The sequence below is a fragment of the Rhamphochromis longiceps genome, linkage group LG9 (assembly GCF_057381845.1).
Source record: "Rhamphochromis longiceps isolate RC_006_pf linkage group LG9, R_longiceps_female_GT1.1, whole genome shotgun sequence".
Classification (NCBI taxonomy): Eukaryota; Metazoa; Chordata; class Actinopteri; order Cichliformes; family Cichlidae; genus Rhamphochromis; species Rhamphochromis longiceps.
In genome coordinates this window covers 14,247,201-14,258,441 of record NC_140565.1, presented here as the reverse complement: position 1 = coordinate 14,258,441, position 11,241 = coordinate 14,247,201, and the positions used below count along the sequence as shown (strand labels likewise).

Genomic DNA, 11,241 nt, shown 5'->3' with positions numbered 1-11,241 from the left:
GTGTCGGAACTCAGGCCTGATTAATAAACCCTGCACTATCGATGCACGGGTTTTAGGAGTACCTGGAAGTGCGGCGCTCGATAGATCGATAGAAAATGCCTGCTATTTGATTTCCCGCGAAACAGTCACAATTCCTCGCGCTCTAGGACGTGGAGTAGCTGCACGAGCTGAGGCGTTTTACTAAATTGGTGAGTCCGTTGTAAATGTTAACATTATATAACCTGAAAGCTAGCTTTGATAATAGATGGCTACATCCTGTGGCATTTTCATTGAGGTCAGCTGGTACACACTAGTAGATCAAAGCCAGGACACATTTCTGCTCTCCAGTTTGCTTACATGAACCCGTCGATTTAAAGATCATTGTAAATTCACAAACCTGGCACACACATTGCTGAGAGATAACAAATGACGTGGAGCTCGTCTTTTAATTGATACGAAGCCTCCGTTAAAAAAAAAAAAGGTTCGTATTTGTAAATAACTTGTACTGTGACCTCATTGTTTTCTCAAGCTTCTGCAGACCTGCACCAGTGATGGGGCCTTTGTGAAATGCAGTTGGGATGGAAATGACACAGCATGTTAATCCAAGAGCTTCACTCTCTCTCTTGTTCTCAGATATTCTGACACAATGGGAATACACGGACTTGCCAAGCTAATTGCTGACCAGGCCCCTGGTGCCATTAAAGAGCAAGACATAAAGAACTTCTTTGGTAACTGTTCCAGAATACACTCCTTATACATAAGTGATGCATGAGTGTCGATCTACCCTCAGTTTGTTGCAACATACAGTCTGTATGATGCATGATGGAATGCTAACTCTTTATGTCATTGTTGAACAAGCACCTCTTTTCACCTTCTGTAGGCAGGAAAATTGCTATTGATGCCTCTATGTGCATCTACCAGTTTCTGATTGCTGTGCGACAGGATGGTAACGTTCTACAGAATGAAGATGGAGAGACAACAAGGTACTGCTGCAACAATAAACATTTAAAATTGAATAAGAAGACCTAATTGTAGATCATTTGCAGATGCAGTAGTTCCTCTGTTGAAACTTAGTGATTTGTAGCTCAGGTCTGAGTACACAAGAATGATTTTTGCCTTTACTCCTTTCTTCAAGCCACCTAATGGGAATGTTCTACCGCACCATCCGCATGTTGGAACATGGAATCAAACCTGTGTATGTGTTTGACGGCAAGCCCCCACAGCTCAAGTCAGCAGAGGTGAGTAAGGATTTCCTCTGGTCCTCACCCATCTGCAAATGGAAACATTTGTTTTCAGTGCAGTGGATTTCTGTCACTCATTTACAGTGGGGCAAAAAAGTATTTAGTCAGCCACCGATTGTGCAAGTTCCCCCACTTAAAATGATGACAGAGGTCAGTAATTTGCACCAGAGGTACACTTCAACTGTGAGAGACAGAATGGGAAAAAAAAAATCCATGAATCCACATGGTAGGATTTGTAAAGAATTTATTCGTAAATCAGGGTGGAAAATAAGTATTTGGTCAATAACAAAAATACAAGTCAATACTTTGTAACATAACCTTTGTTGGCAATAACAGAGGTCAAACGTTTACTATAGGTCTTTACCAGGTTTGCACACACAGTAGCTGGTATTTTGGCCCATTCCTCCATGCAGATCTTCTCGAGAGCAGTGATGTTTTGGGGCTGTCGCCGAGCAACACGGACTTTCAACTCCCGCCACAGATTTTCTATGGGGTTGAGGTCTGGAGACTGGCTAGGCCACTCCAGGACTTTCAAATGCTTCTTACGGAGCCACTCCTTTGTTGCCCGGGCGGTGTGTTTTGGATCATTGTTATGTTGGAAGACCCAGCCTCGTTTCATCTTCAAAGTTCTCACTGATGGAAGGAGGTTTTGGCTCAAAATCTCACGATACATGGCCCCATTCATTCTGTCCTTAACACGGATCAGTCGTCCTGTCCCCTTGGCAGAAAAACAGCCCCATAGCATGATGTTTCCACCCCCATGCTTCACAGTAGGTATGGTGTTCTTGGGATGCAACTCAGTATTCTTCGTCCTCCAAACACGACGAGTTGAGTTTATACCAAAAAGTTCTACTTTGGTTTCATCTGACCACATGACATTCTCCCAATCCTCTGCTGTATCATCCATGTGCTCTCTGGCAAACTTCAGACGGGCCTGGACATGCACTGGCTTCAGCAGCGGAACACGTCTGGCACTGCGGGATTTGATTCCCTGCCGTTGTAGTGTGTTACTGATGGTGACCTTTGTTACTTTGGTCCCAGCTCTCTGCAGGTCATTCACCAGGTCCCCCCGTGTGGTTCTGGGATCTTTGCTCACCGTTCTCATGATCATTTTGACCCCACGGGATGAGATCTTTCGTGGAGCCCCAGATCGTGGGAGATTATCAGTGGTCTTGTATGTCTTCCATTTTCTGATGATTGCTCCCACAGTTGATTTTTTTCACACCAAGCTGCTTGCCTATTGTAGATTCACCCATCCCAGTCTGGTGCAGGTCTACAATACTTTTCTTGGTGTCCTTCGAAAGCTCTTTGGTCTTAGCCGTGGCGGAGTTTGGAGTCTGACTGTTTGAGGCTGTGGACAGGTGTCTTTTATACAGATGATGAGTTCAAACAGGTGCCATTCATACAGGTAACGAGTGGGGGACAGAAAAGCTTCTTACAGAAGATGTTACAGGTCTGTGAGAGCCAGAGATTTCCCATGTTTGAGGTGACCAAATACTTATTTTCCACCCTGATTTACGAATAAATTCTTTACAAATCCTACCATGTGGATTCATGGATTTTTTTTTTTCACATTCTGTCTCTCACAGTTGAAGTGTACCTCTGGTGCAAATTACTGACCTCTGTCATCATTTTAAGTGGGGGAACTTGCACAATCGGTGGCTGACTAAATACTTTTTTGCCCCACTGTATGTCAGCAACTCCTTACATGCTCTGTTTCATACTGACAGCTCTCTCTCATTCTGATCGTGTCTTCATCTTCTAGCTTGAGAAAAGAGGGGAGAGGAGAGCCGAAGCTGAGAAGATGCTTGCCCAGGCCCAAGAAATTGGTAAAGACTTTTGGGGGGGGGGGGGCGGTTGTTGGTCAAAGAGTTTAAAGTCAGCATGGTTTGTTGGAAGTTGCTAGTTTTTAAACCAAACTTGAACTCAGACTATATCACAAGTATTGTGGGAAAGTCTGTGAACATGTTTTCTTTTAGGCATGAAAGTCTACCGTAATTGTCGGACTATAAGCCGCTACTTTTTGCACAAGCTTTGAACCCTGCGGCTTTTAGTCAGGTGCTACTAATGTATGTACAAAACAGGATTTTCCCCCGATTTTAGCTCGTGCGGCTAATATTCAGGTGCGCTTTGTAGTCCGGAAAATACGGTAATTGGATTTTATTCTCTCTCAAACCAGGGGAGCAAGAGAACATTGACAAGTTCACTAAGCGTCTGGTTAAAGTCACCAAGCAGCATAATGATGAGTGTAAGAAGCTCCTGACCCTGATGGGAGTGCCTTACATTGAGGTGAGATTTCTATTTCTACACATTTTTGTGGCATCGAGAATATTTCCACACTTCTTACACAGTTTGGAGACATCACTCCCATGAATGATTTGTGTTTTAGTGTTTTTACAATATAATAGGCTTCTTATCCTCTTACCCTTACTAAGTTACAGTTACACAGTCCAGCTGGGGTCAATCACAGAGAAAGACAGAAATGTAATGAAATTATGCCTAAAGCTTAAAAATATACATGAATTGGGATTCTGCAGTGCAGTTTGAGGTAGTTGCATTAAGACAGATTGTGTGTATCATTCTGTTAGATGTAATTTTATTTATTTATTTTTCATTTCCTTAAAGGCTCCATGTGAAGCTGAGGCCAGCTGTGCTGCTCTGGTTAAAGGAGGGAAGGTGTTTGCCACGGCAACAGAGGATATGGACGGGCTGACCTTTGGGACAAACATCCTTCTCAGACATCTCACAGCCAGCGAAGCAAAGTATGAACCGGCATCGCCTTTGACAGAGATATTAGCAGAGTGGAAATGACTTAAAGCTGTTGCCTTAATTCTACATCAGATTTATGTTTACCATATGAATATATGTGTATATGAGATGGTTTAAATGAATAAGTTCACGCTTAAAATTCATAAATTTGAACCAAGTTTCGAGGTTTTAGGATTTGGTAGTTTGATACCCACTATAGCAGCATAAATAGTAGTCATTAACTATAAGCTGTTCATTATTGTTTCAGGAAACTTCCTATTCAAGAGTTCCACTTCAATCGCATCCTGCAGGACATCGGCCTGACCAATGAACAGGTACATTTTTTTTTTCCTGACTTTTACAAAGGTTTATATAAATAAGTTTCTCTTTAAATCTGAAGCACTTCCCGTGCTTCTCTCATGATGACACAACTATCACCTGGTGCGTGTCAGCATCCTGTGCTGTTTGTTCAAAGATATGTGGTGGTACTCTCCTGGCTATCAGATGTTTGTGCTGTGGAGCTTTAAACACAACATTAATCTCAGTCTTTCTTGACATTTCCTCCTTTCCGTGCTCCATCCCAGTTCATTGACCTGTGTATTCTGTTGGGCTGTGACTACTGCGGAACTATCAAGGGGATCGGCCCAAAGAGAGCAATCGACCTCATCAAACAGCACGGCAGCATCGAAGAGATTCTAGAGAACATTGATTCCAATGTAAGTTAAAGGTTGCTGTAGTCTGTAGTGCGGGTCAGCTGAGCGAGGTGCTGGTTCTGATTCTGTGTTTGTGCGCAATGCTTGTCTTTATGCAGAAGCACCCTGCTCCAGAAGACTGGCTGTACAAAGAAGCCAGGGGTTTGTTTTTGAAGCCAGAAGTGGTGGATTGTTCTACAGTGGAGCTGAAGTGGAACGAGCCGGATGAAGGAGGACTGATCCAATTCATGTGCGAAGAGAAACAGTTCAGGTGAACTAAATATTGACTCATTCTTATCTTCTGCTTTACCTATTTACTTAGTTTGACTGAGATGATCTGTTGTTGCTGTGACTTTGACTACACACACTTTTTGTTTAATGTTTGACCACTAGGTGGCACTGTTGTCTCTGTACATGAAGTGTTTCTGGCATCTTTTGCGTTCAATGGTTGATCATCTGCCTCCATCCAATCCTATCGTCCTCCTGTCACACAAACCTTCTGCATGTCCTCCTTTACTACAAACCGGATTCCAAAAAAGTTGGGACACCAAACAAATTGTGAATAAAAACTAAATGCAATGATGTGGAGATGGCAACTGTCAATATTTTATTCAGAATAGAACATAAACCACGGAACAAAAGTTTAAACTGAGAAAATTTATCATTTTAAGGGAAAAATATGCTGATTCAAAATGTCAGGGTGTCAACAAATCCCAAAAAAGTTGGGACAAGGCCATTCTCACCACTGTGTGGCATCTCCCCTTCTTCTTACAACACTCAACAGACGTCTGGGGACCGAGGACACCAGTTTCTCAAGTTTAGAAATAGGAATGCTCTCCCATTCTTGTCTAATACAGGCCTCTAACTGTTAAATCGTCTTGGGCCTTCTTTGTCGCACCTTCCTCTTTATGATGCGCCAAATGTTCTCTTTAGGTGAAAGATCTGGACTGCAGACTGGCCATTTCAGTACCCGGATCCTTCTCCTACGCAGCCATGATGTTGTGACTGATGCAGAATGTGGCCTCTCATTATCTTGTTGAAAAATGCAGGGTCTTCCCTGAAAGAGATGACGTCTGGATGGGAGCATGTTGTTCCAGAACCTGAATATATTTTTCTGCATTGATGGTGCCTTTCCAGACATGCAAGCTGCCCATGCCACACGCACCCATGCAACCCCATACCATCAGAGATGCAGGCTTCTGAACTGAGCGTTGATAACAACTTGGGTTGTCCTTGTCCTCTTTGGTCCGGATGACATGGCGTCCCACATTTCCAAAAAGAACTTCAAATTGTGACTCGTCTGACCACAGAACAGTCTTCCATTTTGCCACACTCCATTTTAAATGATCCCTGGCCCAGTGAAAACGCCTGAGCTTGTGGATCTTGCTTAGAAATGGCTTCTTCTTTGCACTGTAGAGTTTCAGCTGGCAACGGCAGATGGCACGGTGGATTGTGTTCATAGACAATGGTTTCTGGAACTATTCCTGAGCCCATTCTGTGATTTCCTTTACAGTAGCATTGCTGTTTGTGGTGCAGTGTCGTTTAAGGGCCCGGAGATCACGGGCATCCAGTATGGGTTTACGCCCTTGACCCTTACGCACAGAGATTGTTCTAGATTCTCTGAATCTTCGGATGATGTTATGCAGTTGATGACGATAACTGCAAAGTCTTTGCAATTTTTCGCTGGGTAACACCTTTCTGATATTGCTCCACTATCTTTCAGCGCAGCATTGTGCGAATTGGTGATCCTCTACCCATCTTGGCTTCTGAGAGACACTGCCACTCTGAGAAGCTCTTTTTATAACCAATCATGTTGCCAATTAACCTAATTAGTGTTAATTGGTCTTCCAGCTCTTCATTATGCTCAAATTTACTTTTTCCAGCCTCTTATTGCTACTTGTCCCAACTTTTTTTGGGATTTGTTGACACCGTGGAATTTTGAATCAACATTTTTTTCCTTTAAAATGATAAATTTTCTCAGTTTAAACTTTTGTTCTTTATGTCCTATTTATGTCCTATTCTGAATAAAATATTGACATTTGCCGTCTCCACATCATTGCATTCAGTTCTTATTCACAATTTGTTTAGTGTCCCAACCTTTTTGGAATCCGGTTTGTACATCTATGAACCTCCTCTGTGCTTCTCTTTTCCTCCTGCCTGACGCCTCCACTTCTTTAGAAAAAGATATTTGATGTACAGTGTGTTCATCTTGCAGGTTTATACTTTTTTTTTTTTTTTTTTGCCTGTTAAATATGTGAACGAACATGCTCATAGGATAAGTAGCTTTTATTTATTTTGTGTATGTGTGTGCAGTGAGGACAGGATCCGTAACGGCTGTAAGAAGATTGTGAAGAGCAGACAGGGCAGCACGCAGGGACGTTTGGACTCTTTCTTCACTGTCACTGGGTCTCTGTCGTCCAAGCGAAAGGTACATGTCAGAAAACTATGGTACTGAGTGTGTTCCTTTTTTTTGTTTTGTTTGGTTGTTTTCTGTGTTTAAAATTCTTTCTATTCCTCTTGTAACTATAAAAAGCAGGCAGAAGTGTTTGACTGACATATTTAATTTAGATCTCGTTATAAAAACAGGAAACTGCTGGTGTAGACTCATTTCTTTTCTTAGTCCTGACACTTTCTATACTGCTTTCTTTTTCTTTGTCAGGAACCTGAGATTAAAGGATCAGCAAAGAAAAAGCAGAAAACTGGAGCCACACCAGGCAAATTTAAGAAAGCCAAATAGACTGAATGTATCCATAAATTAATGAGATGTTATTGTGATGAGTGATGTTTGGAGTTAAGACAAAAGGAAACTGCTACTGTTACTTTTTTGTAACTTTCTGTTGGATCACCTAACGAAACCTGAGCTAGCTGTATTTTAATGAGTGTTGGACATTTTTATTTCAAGTGTTGGAAATAAAAAAATAAAAAAAGGTTTTTTTGTAAAGATCCTCATTTGTTGCCCTTTAACAGTACTGTGCAAAAGTCTGAAACTTCCCCTCTTATCTTTATATTTTGCTACCAATGAGCTAGCCAATAGTTCTCCAGACTTCCCTAATGTCTTGCAAAGTTTTTTTTTTTTTTTTTTTGTCCTCTCACGTTCAGTCTACTTGCATCCAACCATCAGGCAACATGACAAACAACTAATTTCAAACTTTTCAACAAGGTGATTTTCAAAAAACTGTTATTCTATGGCCATGATACAAAAAGCTATTAGGTGAAAATCTACTTTGATGAGTCTAATATTTAGAATACATTTTGGTTTATAGATAACATAAGATAATAATAATAATAATAATAATAATGGATACTTTATTGATCCCCATGGGGAAATTACTTGTTTTTCTCTGCATTTGACCCATTCACTCAGTGAAGCAGTGGGCAGCCCACTAAGCAGGCGCCCGGGGAGCAGTGTGTAGGGACGGTACCTTGCTCAGGGGTACCTCAGGGTAGCCGTTAAGTGGATTCGAACCGCCGACCTTCCGATCATGGGGCGACCACTTTACCTACTGAGCTATCCCTGCCCCTAAACCTTTATTAGTTCCAAAAGTAGGAAATTTACTTGGTCATGGCAGAAAGTGGACAGTATAAAGTTAAGAGCAGCAAAAATTAAGAAAAAAAACAAAAAATCAAATCAATTTAAATGAAATTTAAAAAAAAAAACAAAAAACTTTGTCACAGGCAGTGGAAAATAAAATGTTCAAATGTACAGTCTAAAGAATGTACCATGTAAAATGGAATATAAATATGGACATCTGTATTTTAAGAATATAAATGTATGTATGGAAACTTAAAGTAAGACTAAATGTAGACTTGGCCAAGTTGTATACATGTACACAGCGAGCGTATGTGTGTGTGTATATATACACAGAGTGGATGTGTAAATAAAACGAGAACATTGTAGAGACACACACACACACACACACACACTTGCACATTCTGACCAAGCAGTAATAGCTTCACCCAAAAATTGCATGGCATCAGGAAAATTGCACTCAGTAATATTGCACATAAGAGAGACTAAGCAAAGGCATAGTGTATTGGAATTGTGTTTGTCCGTGTGTGTGGTCATCTGCAAAGTCTTTGTTGTGGAGTCTGACAGCAGTTAGAAGGAAAGTCCTGTGGCATCGCTCTGTCCCACATCGTGGGTGCTGCAGCCTGCCCCTGAAGGAGCTGCTCAGTGCCTTCAGAGTCTCCTGCATGGAGTGGAAGATGTTGTCATGGAGAAATATATTCCATGATTTCTTTTTTTTAACTCAAATTGCTTCAATTGGCCTCTCTGAAGTTCAACATAACTGTGGGATCAATTGGCCAGAGAACAAAATCAAAAGGCAGCCAACATCCAAAGAAGAGCTTCAAATGTGCTTGAAGAAGCCTGGAGAACTATTCCTAAAGACTACTTAAAGAAATGTCAGGAAAGCTGCTGTACTGATGGGCCGATTGATCCAAATATCAATATTGCACTGCTATGTTTAGTTGTGCTGCAGTTATGTGACTCGGAGGCACTGAGAAGAGCTGTAAAGCTTTGTTTTATTGGAAATGAAAAAACATTCCTCAAACATGAACAATTTCTGAACTTCTTAATAATAATACTGATCCCCATGGGGACATTAGTCCTCTGCATTTGACCCATTCACTCAGTGAAGCAGTGGGCAGCCACTAAGCAGGCGCACCAGGGAGCAATGTGTAGGGACGGTACCTTGCTCAGGGATACCTCAGGGTTGTCATGTGAGGGCTGTGTGCAGGCAGGAATGGTGGACCCAAAGTGCAGACACTCGGAGGCAAAACGTGAACTCGAAACAGCTTTAATGCTAAACTAAAAGTTACAAAACTGAGAATCCAAAAATAAACTCAGGCAGACAGACAGAACACACAGAGAAACACAGGGCTTAAATACACAGAGGGAGCAATCAGGGAATGGGTAACAGGAGGGAAACACAGCTGGGGCAAATCAGCAAAACCAGATACATTAACATGGACCTTCAAAGTAAAACAGGAAACACAACACAGAGGCGCAGACTTGACACAGGGATACAGCGACTATAGAACAGAACAGAACACCAGAACACTAACAAAACCTAAACTAAGATTAAACCTATAACCCATAAGGCAAAGCTAGAATAATGAAATGAACAAAATCAAAAAACCAATAAAAGACAAAACACTGGGTCAACGGCCCAGACACCCTAACAAGGGTAGCCGTTCAGTGGCTTCTAATCCCCGACCTTCCGATTATGGGGCGACCACTCTACCCTACTGCGCCATCCCTGCTTTTTGTGTTGCTTGGCTGGTCAATTTATGTTATATAACACTTTAAAACCACTGCAGCTGGCCCAAAGTGCATATTTACATTCCAGGACTCTTAAAAAAGCAAGAAAGGTTAGTTTTATTGTGAAATATTATGGAGTTCTCAGTGATTTAGTGGTGATTAAAATGTGTCCAGAATTTTGAAAATTGATGACGATTTATTTCAGAAATCATGACACACATAAGATGTCTTTATAAGTTAAAAGTAATGGTATTGGCAATACTGGACCTCTGCTTGGTATCAGATCAATATTGAAATTTGCAGTATTACACAGTCCTAAGTTCAGGATTAACAGTGATCATAACAAATATTGACTTTCAAGCTCCTTAGAATTGTACAAAGTCTGTTTTTGCCTTATATACTCTATTTCTATGCATATATGCATAAAGCCTTGCTTCATGCCTACAGCTGAAATACTTATCATGTGTAAAAACTATATATCAGGGCATCCACACCATGCTGAGTGCAATTTCTCTGCAGGGCATTTGGGTTCCTGCTCTAAATAGAAAAGGGTTGATTGCACTTGCACACACATGTGTTGACAGGAAATCTTATATATTTATATATTAGGTTAAAGAATGCGTAAATTCACATAAAACAAACAGAATGTTAAAAGGAGAACAACATTACAGCAAGAAACACACAATGCGTGTGCTGCAAGTTCGTCCTGAGAATCCCACAGTCATGGCATGACAACTAAAATGTGTGTCAAACAGTACCACTTCCTTTGTGCTTAACCCTGCAGGGTTTAATGGTTTGTTTGAGCTTGATGAAATTGCAGATATGAAAAAGTGAGATTTCATTTTGTGGCCATCTGAGCCACAGTGAGATGAAGCTTGTATACTACACTGCCAATATGTCGTTTCATGCAGCAGATTCAATTTTACAGTTAATGAAGTTTTATCATCTTAAATATTATGGACAAAATTTCATGGCTTGCTATTGCGATGAAAAAAGAAAACTCTGCAAACACGACTGACTTTTTTGACACACAGACAAGTAAACATTTGATCATCTTCAAAACAATACTAATTAATAAGGTGGTACACATAGAAAAATGCTTAAAAGAAAATATGATTTCAAAAACATTTATTCAATAAATCTATAAAAAGCTGCAATGCTGTGAAGAAAAGTGTACCCATGATGTCAGAAGCTCTCATTTCCTTAGCAGTAATAAGTGTTGCACAAGTTCCCAACAGTCTTTGACATCAGCTTCCTTAAATTTATAACTACCGTCTTACACAGGAACTGATTGTGAACTCAAAGTTAAGTCCAAGGC

At 40.9% G+C, this 11,241-nt stretch overlaps 1 protein-coding gene and 1 long non-coding RNA gene across 2 annotated transcripts in view; both read left to right on the top strand.

Annotated features, from left to right (window-relative positions):
* Nucleotides 1–11,241, top strand: part of LOC146662014 (uncharacterized) — a 122,984-nt gene that overhangs the window by 57,156 nt on the left and 54,587 nt on the right. The window lies entirely within an intron of this gene.
* fen1 (flap structure-specific endonuclease 1) lies at nt 51–7,584 on the top strand. The gene is made up of 12 exons (XM_085418381.1): nt 51–188; nt 613–707; nt 860–962; nt 1,115–1,217; nt 2,986–3,049; nt 3,400–3,509; nt 3,846–3,982; nt 4,237–4,303; nt 4,553–4,684; nt 4,780–4,931; nt 6,974–7,088; nt 7,320–7,584. Exons 2-12 carry the CDS (start codon nt 626–628, stop codon nt 7,395–7,397), a joined length of 1,143 nt encoding a protein of 380 aa, XP_085274507.1. The 5' UTR covers nt 51–188; nt 613–625; the 3' UTR covers nt 7,398–7,584.